The sequence below is a fragment of the Mobula birostris genome, chromosome 5 (assembly GCF_030028105.1).
Source record: "Mobula birostris isolate sMobBir1 chromosome 5, sMobBir1.hap1, whole genome shotgun sequence".
Taxonomy (NCBI): Eukaryota; Metazoa; Chordata; class Chondrichthyes; order Myliobatiformes; family Myliobatidae; genus Mobula; species Mobula birostris.
Genome location: NC_092374.1, coordinates 60,702,745 through 60,719,954, shown reverse-complemented (window position 1 = coordinate 60,719,954; position 17,210 = coordinate 60,702,745). Strand labels below are relative to the sequence as shown.

General features: G+C 42.9%; 1 protein-coding gene across 1 annotated transcript in view; it reads right to left on the bottom strand.

Moving 5' to 3' along the window:
- LOC140197723 (guanine deaminase-like) overlaps positions 1-12,344 on the bottom strand; it is a 75,517-nt gene extending 63,173 nt beyond the window's left edge. Inside the window, exons 1-4 of the mRNA XM_072258111.1 lie at positions 12,084-12,344; positions 4,283-4,371; positions 2,954-3,128; positions 1,004-1,091 (exon numbers count right to left, since the gene is read on the bottom strand). Of these exons, the coding sequence (XP_072114212.1) occupies positions 1,004-1,091; positions 2,954-3,128; positions 4,283-4,371; positions 12,084-12,215 (484 nt within the window). The 5' untranslated portion in view covers positions 12,216-12,344. The remainder of the gene's footprint in view (positions 1-1,003; positions 1,092-2,953; positions 3,129-4,282; positions 4,372-12,083) is intronic.
- Between the last annotated feature and the right edge of the window lie 4,866 nt (positions 12,345-17,210).

Below are 17,210 nucleotides of genomic sequence, written 5' to 3'. Positions count from 1 at the left end.
CTGTTGTAATGCATGGTTATTTGAGTTACTGTCACCTTCCTATCAGCTTGATTCATTCTGGCCATTCTTAAGTAAAGTCAAGTCAAGTGAAGTTTACTGTCATTTAATGACATACATGTATATAACATTAATAACCATATAATGTATATAGAAACAAGACAAAGTCTCTTTGAACCAGGGCGTAAAGCACATAACACATGATAACTTATGAAGGTAAGGATAAAATCTACTGATGAATTACACATAAATAACAAACTAAAATGCATTAATATTAAATATTGTAGGGTACAGAACAGATTAACTGGTGACACTTTGAATACAATGCGGCCAGGAGTTCAGAAGCCTAATGGCCTGGGGAACTGTTTTTCATCTTGACTGTTCTTATTTTTGTGCATCATAGTCTGCTGCCCAACGGCAGAAAGTCAAAGTGGATGACCTCTCTCACTAACAAGACATTTTCACCAAAAAACTGCCACCCTCTGTTTTTTTTCGTGTTTTCCACACCATTCTCTGTAAACTCTAGACACTGTTGTGTGTGAACACCCCAGGAGGTCAGCAGTTTTTGAGATAATTAAACATCTCTGTGGAGTCTGCGGAACAAACTCAATGGGCCAAACAGCCTAATTCTGCTCCTATATCTTATGATCTTAAGGCTTCTGTCTGGCACCAACAATCATTCCACGGTCAAAGTCACTTAGATGACGTTCCCCCGCCCCCACCCCTATTCTGATATTTGGTCTGAACAACAACTGAAGCTCTCGGCTGTCTCTGCCTGCTTTTATGAATCGAATTGCTGCCACATGATTGGCTAATCAGATATTTGCATAAACAAGCAGGTATACAGGTGCACATAATAAAGTGGGCACTGAGTCTATATACTTGTGCATTTGACAATAAACTTGAATCTGACTTTGAAATCCTTTAAAGCTATTCAGGTGCAGACATTCACTAGATTGTGTAGTTGCTATCTATGAAATGAATAGATTTGGGATAAACCTCTTACCAATGATGTCACAAAGCTTTAAAGATGAATCAGTATGGATGGTTGCAAAGTAGCATGCAGTAGTTGTGCCATTTCTCAGTGTTCTTTTCTGTTGAATAATGAAGTTGTTATTAGTGGGAAGTTTGTTCTTACTCTTCTGCCCTTTCCAAGCTCTCTCTTGTCTGAGTAACAGAAAATCACTGACGGGCAAAGAATGTTACCTGCAAATTCTTTCTTCATCCATTGGACTAAATACAGCAAAACGTAGTGCTGGATTCACTGTGATGTGTCAATATAAATGCACTGAGCAAACCAGATGGAGCTGAATTTATAGTCATTTGTTTTTATACAGATTTTCGTGGGAAGGTTACAGTGCAGGAAGAAGACATTCAGCCCATCAAGTCTGTATCAACTTTATGGAAGAGAAGTTCAGTTGCTCTCACTGTCCCATCCTCTCTTCATGAGCCTGTTTAATTTTCCTACGACCAATTTTGAAACACAGCATTGAATCTACTCACTAACACCTCCAGGAGCACTTTCCAGAGAGTAAAAACATTTTTCACTGTCAACCTTGGTGCTTCTACCAGTAAACTTTACCCCCTTCTGTTCTAGTTGTTGACCCCACTGCCATTTGGAATTGTCCACAAGTATGAAGCCCCTCATTTCTGGAACAGGCCATTTGGCCCTATCAGTCTGTATGGGGGTTTATCTTTCACACATATCCCTCTTTGTCTCACCACCTTCAGTAAACCCTTCCAGCTCTTTCTTCTTTGTGCGTTTATGCAGTTTCCCCTTAAATATATCCCTGTTATTTTCCTCAAATGTTCCAGTCCATTATAAACACTCAACACATCAAGAAATATCTCAAGAATTCATTATTGGATTTGTTCATGATTTAATATTAACAATGATCTCCCATAAATGGAGACATTGCTCCATTAACCTAATTACACCTTTCACTTTTCTGATGAAAGGAGCCCCAGCCCATTCAGTCTGATAGTTCTAACACTCAATTTCGCTATCACCTTGTGATCATTTTTGTTGCTCCTGCTATTCATTTATACTTGTTCTGTAACATGCAGCACAGTTTTCCAAGTGTGGTCAAAAACAAGTTTCAACACAAGTGAAACAGCCTCTCTGTGTTTTTAATTCCTTTCCTCTAAAAGTGAACCTCAGGTGCTGGCTTCTTCTTAGCTTTCTAATTATATTAATTACCTGTATCATTTCTTCTAGTGCTTTGTGAAATATGACCACTTTATTCTAAGGATTACATACTGCATATGTTGATTTGAAAACCAACCTCAGCAGATTGGCTAAAGTGATGGAGGTGGAAGCCTGCAGCTTTTTCCCACCATGCCTGGAGACTCTTGAAGCTTGGATGGACAGTACACAAAATCCTATGAAAATTTCTGGACACTTTAGAAGGTTTCAACTCTAAAAGGGATTAGCAGAGATAGACATCATGGTCAACCTGGATAAAATTGACTGGGACCTGTCCCATGAAGTATTACTCTTATGATATATTGATTCTAGAGGGCATGCAGTGTAATTTTTCCAGAATAATAAGAGCTGGTCTCCAAGAGTTAAATTGCATAGGCTAGAACTGTGCACCTTGAAATAATTAATCAATTTGATTTAAACTTCAGGATTTCAGAGGAACAGACAATGTCACTATCTTTTGTATTTCCAGTTCTGAAAAGTCTAGAAACATTTTTGTTTGGATACATTTCTGGTCATAGTATGTTAAAAATTTGCAAAAAGTCTGTGATGCCATGTCGATTATTCCTTTAAATTTGAGGCTTTTATTTAAAAATTGTCAATGGACATGGGGTGAACATAGGTGTGTGGAGTTAGGTTTGCATCTCATTGAGTGGGATAACAAGCCCAAAGCACTGAATGGCTGCCCGATTCCCATAAGTGTCTACTTTCACCAAGTGATGCAAGACAATACTTGAAATATGGTTTACGTACCACTACTTTGGTGTAAATATCCTCTGCAAACTTCAGGTCTTTGAATTTGGTTTCAGTGGGGAAGGTGTACTTGATTAGCCATTGAAGGAGTGACAGATCCAGGCAACATCCCATATTGGGATATTGGGGGGCATGGATGTGGGTGTCAACCAGTCCCGGAATAAAGAATTCCTGCCTGAATGAAGAGAGAGCAGATAGTTAATGACATAGCTTACTTATTGGCATAAACCTTTTTTCATTGCAGTTGACCAGGAGGACAAAGGGAGAAGACATGGGTTGGTTAATGACCAACAGGAATGTTTTGGTTAAGCCCATAATTGGTTGGCAAATAACAACAAAGCAATGACCTATGAGTTATCTTAAAAAAAAAATAAGATTACAATGCTCGGAACTCTTGGATTGCTGCAGCCAAAATATTGGTAAAATTTTGTGAAATGTTATGATTACATAGAATTAGAGCACAGAAAAAGGCCATTTTGCCTTACTAGTCCTGTTAGTGTTTATCTTCCGTGTGAGCTTTTCCCCCACTCATTTCCATTTCGCTGGTCACCATAACCTTCTATTTCTTTATCCACCTCTGAAATGCATCTCTTCTGTTTGGTACAGCCAAACTCTGTGGGGATGAGTTTCACACTCTTCCCATGAGTTCAATAAATGTGTTGCCCTGAATTCTATATCTATCTCTGATACTGATGGCCAACAGTTCTGTGCTAGGAGAGGTGCCCTGGTTTAACCTACATTCAGGGTCACGATGAGCTGCGGAACCCAGAGGGAGCCAATGAAAACAATGATGCAGGACAGGATGATACCACCCATCCAGCACATGGGAACCCTAGGCTTTCATTTCCCCATTGACACTGCCACTTGTGCCAGCAACTAGTAAACAACAACTTGCCTTTGCAAAGCATCTTCAGGTGAGTGGAGAAAGATTCTTTCCACTCACAGGGCAACAAATTACCGGGGGGGGGGGGGGGGTGTTGGTGTTGGAGGCAGGTAAAACAGCAACAATTAAAAGACATTTGCAAGATTACATGGATCGGAAAGGTTTAGAGAGATATGGGAAGCTTTAGTGAAAAACAGAAAACAGAATGCACAGTGATTATATGGGCATACAATCAACAATGATTCAGACAACAACAAAATGATGGAGAAGTGGAGCCACAAACATGGTAATATTCAGGGTCTCATGTTGCAGGTGTACAATTACACCACTGGATTCTATAATTGGAAGGTCTCGTGCATTTTTCTAGATTTTCACTCTCTTTCCCCTGACATTGTGAACCACTTGGCCAGTGCGTGAGGACTTCATAACCTACAGTGTGCTCTAACCTTGGCTGAAGCACTCGGACCGTATCCCTCTTGAAATGCCACTTCGCTGACAGTTCTTCTTCTTTATCTGCAGTATCGATGAATATGATCTGCAACAGAAACAGGAAAAAATCTGATTCTGTTCTGCTGGTTCTGAAGACACTTAGTTTCCCTTCAAAAGAACATAGGTTTTCCAACCATCGAAAAGATCTGCACCTGGAGAGAAATAAAACTGTCAGTGGGTCAGGCAGCATCTGCGGAAAGGGAAACAGATTTACCATTTAAGGTTGAGGTCTGTCATTAGAAATGGGAATAGTTAGAGATTAGAATAAGATGTCAAATGCTGGAATATGGAAAATAAAACAATCTGCTGGAGAAACTGTGTGAGTCATGCAGCACCTGGGGAGAGAAATGGACAGCTGAAGTTTTGGCTCAAGATCTAGACTGAAAAAAGGGGACTTGACCTGAAACACAGCTGGCCATTTCCCTCCACAGACTCAGCAAGTTCCTCCAGATGTTATTTACTGCTGGGAGTGTTTGAAGGTAAAAGGTGCAGAGAAAGCAGGTGTTGGAGTAGGGATCGAAAGTAAAATGAGAATTAAAGGGAAAGTCTGTGTGTGAATGGAAGGCAGGAAGATGAGAAGGTGAAAGAGGGTGACAGTATGAGATGAACAGGGATGGTAACAGGGAATAAAACTGTAAATGTAGAATAATTATCTGAAGTTATCAAAGCAGCATACAATGAATGCTGGAAATCTGAAATGAAAATGCCAGAGAAGTTGATTATCTGAAATGGTTACAGTCAGTATTCCATGGAAGGTTGCAATGCGCTGACTGAGAAGATAAGGTGCTACTTCTTGAGCTTTGTTGGATTTCAACATCGAGAGATCAGAGCAGGAATGAGAAGTGATTCATCTCAAGTTATATATGCATGTGAGCAGTGACTGGGGAGTTCAGGAAGATCCGTCCTAACAACTTTAGGTGCCCTGTACGGGCAGCAGTTACGAGAAGCTGTTTTTATCATCATGTTGGTCTGGGAGTGTAGGAATAGGAAATGTCTTTAACAAAAAGAAGGAAGGAAAATTCACATCTCCAACACTTTTAAAGCAGCCCAAAAGACTCTGTAACCACACAGGTATTATTAGAACGTCATAGCAAGTTTCCATCAATAGTAGTGTGACAACACCTTGGCTAGCAAGTAAAGTTTGAAACAAACTTCCCTACCCTTCCTCGCACCTGCTTGGGAGGTCAGATCCGGTTTTATCTCAATGACACTACTGAAATTTGTCACCATTTGAAGCAGATTTATCTTTTATTCCCAGGCAGTCTAATCCCTCATTTATTGCTCAGCTTCAAATGCTTTTGCTAAAGTGGCCATGAAGCAGCGTTTTAAGTAATTGCCATCCCCACAGTATGCATGTTTCAGGATTTATGTCCAGGAAAGGTAGGCCAGTAAAGTATCCACAAGTCTGGATATTGGGTAACTTGAAGGGAAGCACAGATGGCATACCTCCTACTCGTCTCTCTCGAGGTGGGAGACACTGTTCCCTCCAAATTGCATTGGTGTGCGGCTACACAGTAACTGAAATGCTCCCGCACACATAACCTTTGTTGTTACGCACCTGGCAATTTCTTTGATATAATATTAATATAATTTTGAAATTATGCTAATATGACTTTGAAATCTGTGTTATAAGTCCAGAAGATAAAGGAGCAGGATTTGGCCATTTGGCCCATCAAGTCTGCTCTGCCATTTCATCATGGCTGGTCCAATTTTCCTCTCAGCCCCAATCTCCTTCCTTCTCCCTGTATCCCTTCTTGCTCTGACCAATCAAGAATCTATCAACCTCTGCCTTAAATCTACATAAAGACATGATCTCCACAGCTGCCTGAGGAAAAGAATTCCACATACAGTATTCACCACTCTCTGGCTAAAGAAATTCCTCCTCATCAGCATTCTAAAAGGATGCTCCTCTATTGTGATGCTGTGTCCTCGGGTCTTAGACTCTCCCACAATAGAAAACATCCTCTGCACATCCACTCTATTAAGGCCTTTCACTATTCAATAGGTTTCAATGAGGTCAACCTCATTCTTCTGAGTTCTAGTTGAATACAGGCTCAGAGAGATCAGACGCTCTTGATATGACAAATCATTCAATCCTGGAATCACTTAAGTGAATGTCCTTTGAACCCTCTGCAGTTTCAGCACATTCCTTCTAAAATAAGGGTCCAAAACTGCTCATAGTATTCCAAGTGAGGTCTCACCAGTGTTTTATAAAGTCTCAACATTATATCCTTGCTTTCATATTGGGATACATGGGTGTTACTCTGGTTGGTAATTAGTGGTGAGTGGTGTGCCACAGCTGAGCCCGCAACTGTTCATGATATACATTAGGAAGAGGTACAGTCGACGTTTCAGGCCGAGACCCTTCGTCAGGACTAACTGAAGGAAGTTAGTCCTGACGAAGGGTCTCGGCCTGAAACGTCGACTGCACCTCTTCCTAGAGATGCTGCCTGGCCTGCTGCGTTCACCAGCAACTTTTATGTGTGTTGCTTGAATTTCCAGCATCTGCAGAATTCCTGTTGTTTGCATGATATACATTAATATTCTGGAAGAGGGGGCCAAGTATAGTGTATCTAAGTTTGCTGATGACACTAAATTGAGTGGAAAAGCAAATTGTGCAGAGGATACATAGAGTCTACAGGGAGATAGAGATAGGTTAAGAGAGTGGGCAAGGGTCTGGTAGATGGAGTATAATGTCGGTAAATGTGACGTCATCCACTTTGGAAGGAAATTGGAAGATCAGATTATTATTTAAATGCTAAAAAATTGCAGCATGCTGCTGTGCAGAGGGACTTGGGAGCGCTTGTGCATGAATCACAAAAGGTTGGTTTGCAGGTGCAGCAGGCTATCAAGGCGGCAAATGGAATATTGACCTTCATTGCTAGAAGGATTGAATTTAAGAGCAGGGAGGTTATGCTGCAACTGTATAGGGTACTGTTGAGGCTGCACTTGGAGTACTGCATGCAGTTCTGGTCTCCTTACTTGAGGAAGGGTATATATATATATATATATATATATAGTACTGGCTTTGGAGGTGGTACAGAGGAGGTTAGACTATGAGGAGAAATTGAGTCGCTCGGGGCTGTACTCATTGGAATTCAGAAGAATGAGAGGAGGTCTTATGGAAACATAAAATTATGAAAGAAATAGATAAGATAGAGGCAGGAAAGTTGCTTTCACTGGTAGTTGAAACTAGAAGTAGGGGACATAGTCTCAAGATTCAGGGGAGTAGATTTAGGATGGAGAGGAGGAGGAACTGCTTTTCCCAAAGAGCGATGAATCTGTGGAATTCTCTGCCCAATGAAGTAGTGGAGGCTACCTCAGTAAATAGATTTGAGACAAAGTTGGATAGATGTTTGCATAGTAGGGGTATTAAGGGTTATGGGGAAAAGGTAGGTGGGGGGATGACTCAGATCAGTCATGATTTTATTGAATGGCAGAGCAGGCTCCATGGGCCAGATGGCCTGCTTCTGCTCCTGCTTCTTATGTTCTTGTGTCTATCCTGCTTGTTATTTCTTCAAAGTATTCCAACAGATTTGTCAGGCAAGATTTTCTCTTGAGGAAACCATGCTGACTACGGCCTACTTTGTCACGTGTCTCCATGTACCCTGAGACTGCATCCTTAATAATTAACTTCAACATCTTCCCAACCATCGAGGTCAGACTAACTGGTCTATTGTTTTCTTTCTTCTGCCTTTCTCCCTTCTTGAAGAGTGAAGTGACATTTGCAACTTTCCAGTCTTCAAGACACATTCCAGAATCTAGTGATTCTTGAAAAATCATTATTAATGCCTCCATGATCCCTTCCACCACCTCGTTCAGAACCCTGGCATATATACCATCTGGTCCAGGTGACTTATCTACCTTCAGAGCTTTCAGTTTCCTAAGAACCTTCTCTCTACTTATGGTAACTTCACACACTTCATGACTTCTGACACCTGGGAACTTCTACCATACTACTTCTGGTTTCCACAGTGAAGACTGATGCAAAATACTTACACATTTGTCATTTCCTTGTCCCCCATTACTACTACTCCAGCATAGTTTCCCAGCAGTCGATATGCACTCTTGTCTCTCTTTTACACCTTATGGATCTGAAGAAACATTTGGCATCCTCTGTAATGTTACTGGCCATCTTACTTTCACATTCCATCTTTAACTTCTTGACTTTTTTTAGTTGCCTTCTATTGGTTTTTAAAAGCTTCCCAATCCTCTACCTTCCCACTAATATTTGGTCTACTGTATGCCCTTTCTTTGACTTTTATGTTGGCTTTGACTTCTCATGGTTATGTCATCTTTCCTTTAGAACAGCGGTTCCCAACCACTGGGCTGCAGACCGGTACCGGGCCGCAAAGCAGGTGCTACCGGGCCGTGAGGGAACAATATGAGTCAGCTGCACCTTTCCTCATTCCCTGTCACGCACTGTTGAACTTGAACATAGGGTTGCCAACTATCCCGTATTAGCCAGGACATCCTGTATATTGGGCTAAATTGGTTTGTCCCAATGCGGGACCGCCCTTGTCCCATATTTCCCCTGCTAAAGTAGAGCGTTCCTATGAAACCGTTCATGCTGAAATGGCGTAAAGCGAAGAAGCAATTACCATTAATATATATGGGAAAAATTTTTGAACGTTCCCAGACTCAAAAAATAACCTACCAAATCACACCAAATAACACATAAAACCTAAAATAACACTAACATATAGTAAAAGCAGGAATGATATGATAAATACACAGCCTATATAACATACAAGTAATGTATGTACGGTATAGTTGGGAAGATTAAGGCAAAACCGATTTGTGTAAAAAAAAATCGGCATGTACGCGCATGCGCACATCACATATGCGCACGTCACGCATGCGCACACAGGTGCCCGTGCAAGGCTTCATGGTCATGGTAGTCTTTCCTGGGGTAAACACAAGTGTCCCGGGATTTGACTGCTTCTTTTGTTCCTTATTTGGGAGTGAGAAACTTGGCAACCCAACTGTAAAAGACACGTTGAGGTGAGTTTAACCCTACTTAAACACCGCCCCCCCCCCAGGTTGGCCGGTCCGCAAGAATATTGTCAATATTAAATCGGTCCGCCATGCAAAAAAGGTTGGGGACCGCTGCTTTAGAATACATCTTTATCTTTGGGATGTATATACCCTGTGCCATCCGAATTGCTTCCAGAAACTCCAGCCATTGGTGCTCTGCTGTCATCCCTGCCAGTGTTCTTTTCCAATCAATTCTGGCCAACTCCTCTCTCATGACTCTGCAATTCCCTTTACTCTACTGTAATACTGATACATCTGACGTTAGCTTCTCCTTCTCAAACTTGTGAGCGAATTCAATCATGTTATATTATATAATTGGTTCCTTAGAATTATTATAGCCTGGGGTGGTAATGGGAACAAGCTCCCACTGCCTATGAAATGCTCCCAATGGCGTGCACCTAAAATATCCTCTGACAACCAAATCCAGCTCCTGGCCTTCACGTGTGCCTTAGCTACTAAGCCTGGTGGAACTGTTTCTACTGACAGGAGAAGGGGAAAAGGTGAGTTACCTGCACCTTAAAACCAGTCGCTTTGGGCAGATGGTTGGCAGCTCATCTAGGAGAAGGAAAACTCTGATTTCAAACCTCGGCTATACTCACTCACAGGCAAGGCTTTGGGACTAAACCCCGAGGGAAAAAATGGAGCTAGAGTCCCTAAGGCAGTCCTATGTTGAGTTCAATGCAACTGGTAACTCCTGCAGTGCTGCTGGTACCAAACTGTATCGTGGTCTGCTGTTCCTTTGGGTTCATCAGATGTGTGGAGAGGAGAAAGCTTGATACATGAGTAGCAGCTTGCTATCCATATGGTACTGCCCAGGCTTGTGTATCTAGACAGCTAGGATGCAATATCCATGGTCAACTCTGACTAATGGAGGCCTCAGACACAGAGTATTATATAATTATATAATATAATTGTGTAGTACCCTGTAATTAATTGCATTAATGAATATAATCCATAAAATTTCTAAATAATAAACATGCCACAACCTTTACCTTGAAACATTTTACAGCTTCAACATATTTACCTTGTCTGTGTTTCAAGTTACAACACTGTTAGAAATTGTAACAATAAACACAGAATGGAAGTTGGTAGCTCATTGTTAATGAACCTCCAGCCCTCTGAATGCCAACGCAATCTAAATATTCATAGTATGCATATTACAAAAAAAAATTTAGAGTGCCTCACAAAAATTTCCTGTTCAGAACAATGGTTGGTCTGCGCAGCTGTAAAAAAATTAGAACATTGCGGGCAGAGATCCTGGAAACTAATAATCTTGAAAAGTAAAGTTGAATTTTGTGCACAAGTCTCTGGAGTGAAACTTGAAACCTTTTCTGGATCATATCTGCACACCTGAAGCAAATGCCAGAGCTGCATAATGATATTTAGATATTACTGCATGCCAGGTTAACGAATGAGAACTTTGGGGGGGGGGGATAACTTCATGTCCAATAATCACAAGGTATACAAATGAAATTTGGAAATATAGCAGACTTTGTTTTTACCTGGACATTTCATTTAGATAACTTGGCTGTGGCTCATTTCCAAAAGTCTTGCCTCTGAATCAGTAACCGTGGGTTCACGTCCTACTCCCTCGTTATCCTTATCACGGGATTTGTGCTTAGGCGATTATGTGCGGGTATCCTCCCACCCGTTCATTTACAGCTCTGATGTTTTCCGCACTCACCCTCTCTGTCCCCACACCTCTCTCCAGCCCTTTCCTCTGATCTTCCACTCTCGCACCTTTCCTTTCTCCTCTTCCCTTCATTCCCCACTCTCCTTCCAACTCTTGTGTTGTGATCCCACCGCACACTTTCACCCCTTCCCATTCCCTTTCCCAAATTCTTCTTCCTTAACATTTCCTAACCGCCGACCAGAGTTAGAATACCTCTACACAATATTTATAAAGTCCCTTTTTATGGAAAATAGCCCTTGGCCACGATTTTCCAACGACTGTGACACAGGTGTTCGGTTATTGCCGAGGTGCAGAGCGAGAGACACCAGAGTGGATGAACAGTTCACTGGCTTTTAATAAGAACTGTGCAGAATTAAAGGAAGATCGATAACGCTAGAACGACGGGGGCGTTAACTAAAACTCTCAAACTGAAAGCTAACGCCAGCACTGCGGCTAAGAAGCAGTAATCTGACACTAATTCCGCTCCATTACAGCGCCGGTATAAACGGTAGCCTTCTTTCACGGAACAAGATAAACAGGAAGAGTAGGCGTTACTGTGCTTTTGGTCAAGTATCTATAAGACTGGGACGAGAGTTACCGTAAATAAGGTCACAGTGAATTGCCTGGACGTGCATTCTTGCGAAGCGATTGCCGAGCCTTTTCCGCAGCCCGCCTGCGGGAGAGCGCAGAGTCCATGGTTGTAATGTTCGTTTTCTAGAAGGTGGTAATGCACCCGATTCCCAGTTCTAAACGAGGACTAGTCGAATTTACCTCTACAGGCTACATTGACACCAAATGAAATTGTAATAAAAAGAATTGCATTGAAAAGTATAATTGATTGATAATGCACGCATTCTTCTCCGAAAACGTGATTCCCCATCCATACGCACACGACTGGTTTCTGCCGATCTTTGGGCGCAGGGAATTCGTTACACTAATATATTGTCAAGTATTTCATTTACACTGAAAATCGAACTAAACCATTGATCCCTCTTGACCCAGCGATTTAAAAAACCAACCACAGTGGAAATATGAATCGGTGTCCGTACCTTTCCCAACTCGTTGACTCCCACAATATAAGCGTCCAAACTCTCCACTGGAGACGTATCTGTGGAGTGGATGAAGGTCCCTCTGAAAACCTGGAGGCAGTCGCCGCGATCCTTAGGAGTTTGGGTGGCCATAGCTTTAACTGGAGGGGTGAGCTTTGTTGTCAGTACCGGGCAGCGAATTGATCCCACAGTTTCAAGAGGAGCAAATGATCAGCCACCCTCACCAGCTCCGAATCGAAGCAGTCTTTGCCCTGCTTTGCATTTATGAATGTAGGTCGAACGCGTTATTGTCTTTGCTAAAACTCTGACGGCGTAGTGACATCAGCGCGGGACTTCGGAGAGACAGGTTGTGAGTTCGAATCCAGCCGACTCTCATCCGTGCTTGGGTTGTGTTCAGCTAACAATTCGACCTCGATGGGCTCCGCCAGGTTTCAGATGCCCAATCATATCAAAAAAATCGGTGCAAAAAGCTTGTTATGACTCCACCAGGATGCCACACAAGTTCAGCAAGTTAACATTTGCACTTCTCCTGCTACAACTATTAAGTGACAGGGAAGGAAGAACAAAGAGTGAAGACCGTGATAATGCAGGTTGTAAGTAGAAGCCATAGGGACAATACATCACATTTAATTTAAATTCTCTTAATTGTGTAGTTTTCAATTGCAATGGAGGACCAGCAGCATAGAGTGGCAGGCAAGAGCTTCTAGATGGTCTAGATTTCCCAGATGGTAGGTAATCAGCAGAACCAGGAGGTGGCAAGTAGTGGAGCTAGGGCTAAGGGGACGCAGGGAAGAAAGAGGAGTCTTCTGCTGAGGGGAAATTTTGAAAACAAAGGAGGAAACATGGAAAACAATAACCATAGTGGTCAGGGAAGATCAAAACACAGTCTTAGAATGGGAAAAAACAAAAATGAAAAGATTTTTTGATTGCATGCAACAATTTAAATTTTAATAAAGTACATGAATATGGAACAAAATTAAATAACTGGATAGGATCTAATAGGCAAGCTGTTTTAGTAAATCAGGGAATTAGGGATGCAGATAACAATGCAATAATCACAGGGCAGCGGTTTAATCTGATGTTGCGGTGTTCGTCAAGCTTTGCAATTAGCTTATAGACGTATCTTTTTTTAATTTCAAAATATACTTTATTCAAAAATAAAATTATATACAATAAACCATTCAATAATTTTCCATCCTTTACCTACACTTCCTTTATAGTCAGTACATGTCCATACTTATGGCCACCCACGTGGCACTCCAGTTGTTTGCCTTACCACATCATTGTTGAGGGGTATACTCCCCACCACCCGACCCCTCCCACTCCCATGGGTGAAGAAACCTATACCGTGGTCTTTCCCCACCGGGCCCTTGCGGTTGCTGTACCAAGTTTCAGTGCGTCCCTCAGCACATACTCCTGCAGCCGAGAGTGTGCCAGTCGGCAGCATTCTCCCACGGACATCTCCATGTGCTGGTAGATCATCAAGTTTCGGGCCGACCAAAGAGCGTCTTCACCTTGACTGGAGATATCCTCAGTGCGCAGTTGTTAGTGTTTCTCTCTGGAAGAGCGCTCGTTTATATAACACCACCCCCGCCACCAGCTCGCCCGCTTTCGTCTTGATTCCCATCCCTTCAGTTCACCTTTGAATTCTATTGGGTCGGGGGTTTTTTTGGTCTTAGGGGTTCGTAGATAGCGTCTATTTAGATACGTTTGCTTACGGAATTATTAGAGAACCCAGCCTCTGAAAATTCTCATGCTTGCTTTGTGTTTGCCTGCGCCAGAACCTCTGCGGTGCCCCGTTTAAAATGGTCCTCGTGTACCCGTAAACGTCCTGTCTGGCCGACGTAGTCCTTGTTGCATTCTCCACGGGTGATCCTGTACACCACATTGCTTTTGTCGGTTGTCTTTCCTTTCTGGTATCTTGATTCTTGAGATGAGCTGCCTTAGAGATGCTGTTGGTTTGATCTACTTATAGACGGGGAAAACCAGATTAGCGGCATTTATGTGGAGGACAAAATACATAGAAAGCATAAGGGATGGTGTTCACAATCAATCTCTTGACGGAACCCAGATAGTTTTGTGATTGGGAGTTGTGCAATGAGAAAAGAGCCAATTAATAAGCTTAGATTATATCACAAGCCCTGCTGGTCTGTGCACCTGTATTTGTTAATTATTTTCTTATCTAGAGTCTTTAAGCCCTTGTGCTTTCTGTTTATTTTGACTGGCATGGACTGTGATTATTTAAAGGGGACTGCTGATTTCCACTTGTCGCGGGGTCCTGTGATTCGTCACATAGTGTCAGTCAGTCAAGCCATTGACGGTCTGTTGAAATTCCTTGCCTACCACCCCATGAGCTTCTGCATCCAACACATCATCCTCCACAACATCTGCCATCTCCAAAGGGATCCTACCACCAAACATATATTTACCTCCTCACCTCTCTCCATTTTCTGCAGGGATTCACTCGTCCATTTGTCCCTCCCCACTAATATCCCTCCCGGCACTTATCCTTGCAAGGAGCCAAAGTGGTACACCTGCCCATTCACCTCCTCCCTCATCTCCTTTCAGGACCCCAAGCAGTCCTTCCAGGTGAGACAACGCTTCACCTGTGAACCTATTTGGGTCATCTATTGTGTCCAGTGCTCCTGACGTGGCCTTGTCTACATCGGTGAGACCTGTCGTAAATTGGGGGACCGCTTTTTGGAGCACCTCTGCGCTATCTGCCAAAAGTGGAACTTCCCAATGGCCAAACATCTTATTTCCAATTCCCATTCTCTTTCTGACATGTTGGTCCACGGCCTTCTCTTGTGCCAAGTTGAGGCCACCCTCTGGGGGAAGGAGCAGCACCTGGGTAGCCTCCAACCTGATGGCATGAATATCAATTCCTCCTTCCAGTTAAAAAAAACCTCCCTCCTCCTCATCCCCTCTTCTTCTATTCCCCACTCTGGCCTCTTACCTCTTCTCACCTGCCTATCACCTTTTCCTGGGTACCTCCTCCTTTCCTTTCTCCTATGGCCCACTCTCATCTCCTGTTGGATTGCTTCCTCTCCAGCCCTTCATCTTTCCTCTCCAACTGGCTTCACCTATCACTTTCTATCTATCCTCCTTCCCCCCCCCCCCGCCGCCTTTTTTATTCTGGCATTTTCCCATTTCCTGAAGGGTCTCGGCCTGAAACGTTGATGTTTGTTCATTTCCATAGATGCTGCCTGACCTGCTGAGTTCCTCCAGCATTTTGCGCATGTTGCTTCCTATGAATAAACTTTTGTTTCTGTCTTTACATGGGAGCTTATCATTCCTCCACACCTGGGTTAGTCGTCTGTCAGCGCACACCATGACAGTAGTATCCCACCATAAGTGGACTCAGTGGAGGTTCAACAGAGGCTTGGACATCAGTCGGCTGGAGGTGAGGGTGCCTTCTATTCTCAGTGCTTGTCCTGAGTTTACATTCCAAGTTCCCCAAGGCTACCTTCTGAGTTTCTTGAGTCCATGTTCTGAGTCAAGGCTCTGAGCTTCTCTAGTCTATGTTCAAAGTTGTCATGGTTTCCTGGATCTGCCATGAGCCTCCAAGTTTCTGCGGACTATTCAATTTCCAAGTTATTTTCATAGTCCGTGAGTTATATGCTATGTTCCTGAGTTTGCCAGCCCTGTCTTGAGTTCCTGAAAACCGTCTTTTCATTTCGATCAGAAGTCTATCTATAACTGGATAGAAACAGTGCTTGCAAAAGTCATCTGAGGATGTGACAGGTCTGCGTTCAGTTTGGCCTCAACAGCAAAATCACGTAGGCGGCGGGGTGGCTGGGCCTGTCTCCTTTCATGTGGTCTGCTCTGTATACCGGCCTTGATGCACAGGTCCCTAGCTCTTGTCTGAATTTCACTCCATGATTCCTCACCCCGTTTTGCTGAGAGTGCATCGATAACAGACTGAGCCAAGTCCACAGCAGATGAAAGCTCCAAACTGGGAGATTGTAGCTGGTCTGACATGAACTTGGTGACTTGGAATAAATCCTCAAACAGAGTGAGAAGTAAAGCAAACTGCTTGTCAATCAGTCTATTTACAGCTCTGGCCTCCATTTTCCTCCGTGCATTTGGTTGACCCATAATATCCTGTATTGTAGCTAGAATGACAGGGGTGATTTCCTTATAGCCCACAAAGCTGTATACTGCCATGCCCAGCGTGTATCTGACAGTTTCTTCAACTCCACGGGCTGTGCAGTTGGTTCCAGTTCTCTCTGTTTCTTCGTGAAAAGATCGTGGGCAACAGAGTTTGAAAAGAAGTTGTAAAGCAGCTGCACAATTTCAAAAAACTCACCCGCTTGTGGTACATTGTTCACAACATCCACTAAGACAAGGTTAAGTCTGTGAGCATGGCAGTGTATATATAATGCCTGCGGGATCTCTTTCCTGAACTTCTCTTGGACCCTGTTATTGCACCCAGACATCACTGCTGCCCCATCATAACACTGACCTATACACGCATTCTTATCAATAACACACTGGGCGAGTGTCTGTTCAATGCTTTTAAGAAGCAGCTCTGTGTCCAACCCTTCCGCTGGAGTGAAGTGCAAGAATTCTTCAAGCACTGTTTCGTTATTCAAATACCGCACCACCACTGATATTTGCTCCTTTTTACTCAAGCCTTTACTTTCATCAACCATGATGGCAAAATGTCCAGCCTGCTTGATTTCTGCACTTATTTGATGTCTGACCATATCTGCCATAATACCCATAACTTCATTTTGGATATCATGATGGGTGTTTTTTCCATTTGTCCTCTTTTTTTTTTTAGGTACAGTCTTATCAAACTTCCCAATTACACTGAGCAACTCAACAAAGTTTCCCCTATTGCCAGATCCATCATCCTCCCAGTGTTCTCGCTGGGCAATGCCTTGGCACGCATAATATTGTAGAGACTCAGCTACTGCTCTCATACACTCACGATTTTCTTGAACAATCTTTGCATGTACTTTATCAAGCATATTTCCGGATCTTGAACCGTCTTGTCTTCTCAATCTGAATTCAGCCCCACTGTCGTCCTCATCCCCACTTCTTTCTGCATGTCACTTTCAATTAAGACAGGCTCAGGCTGAGACACCACTGATTCCTTTGGATGAGGTCGTTTCCTGACTA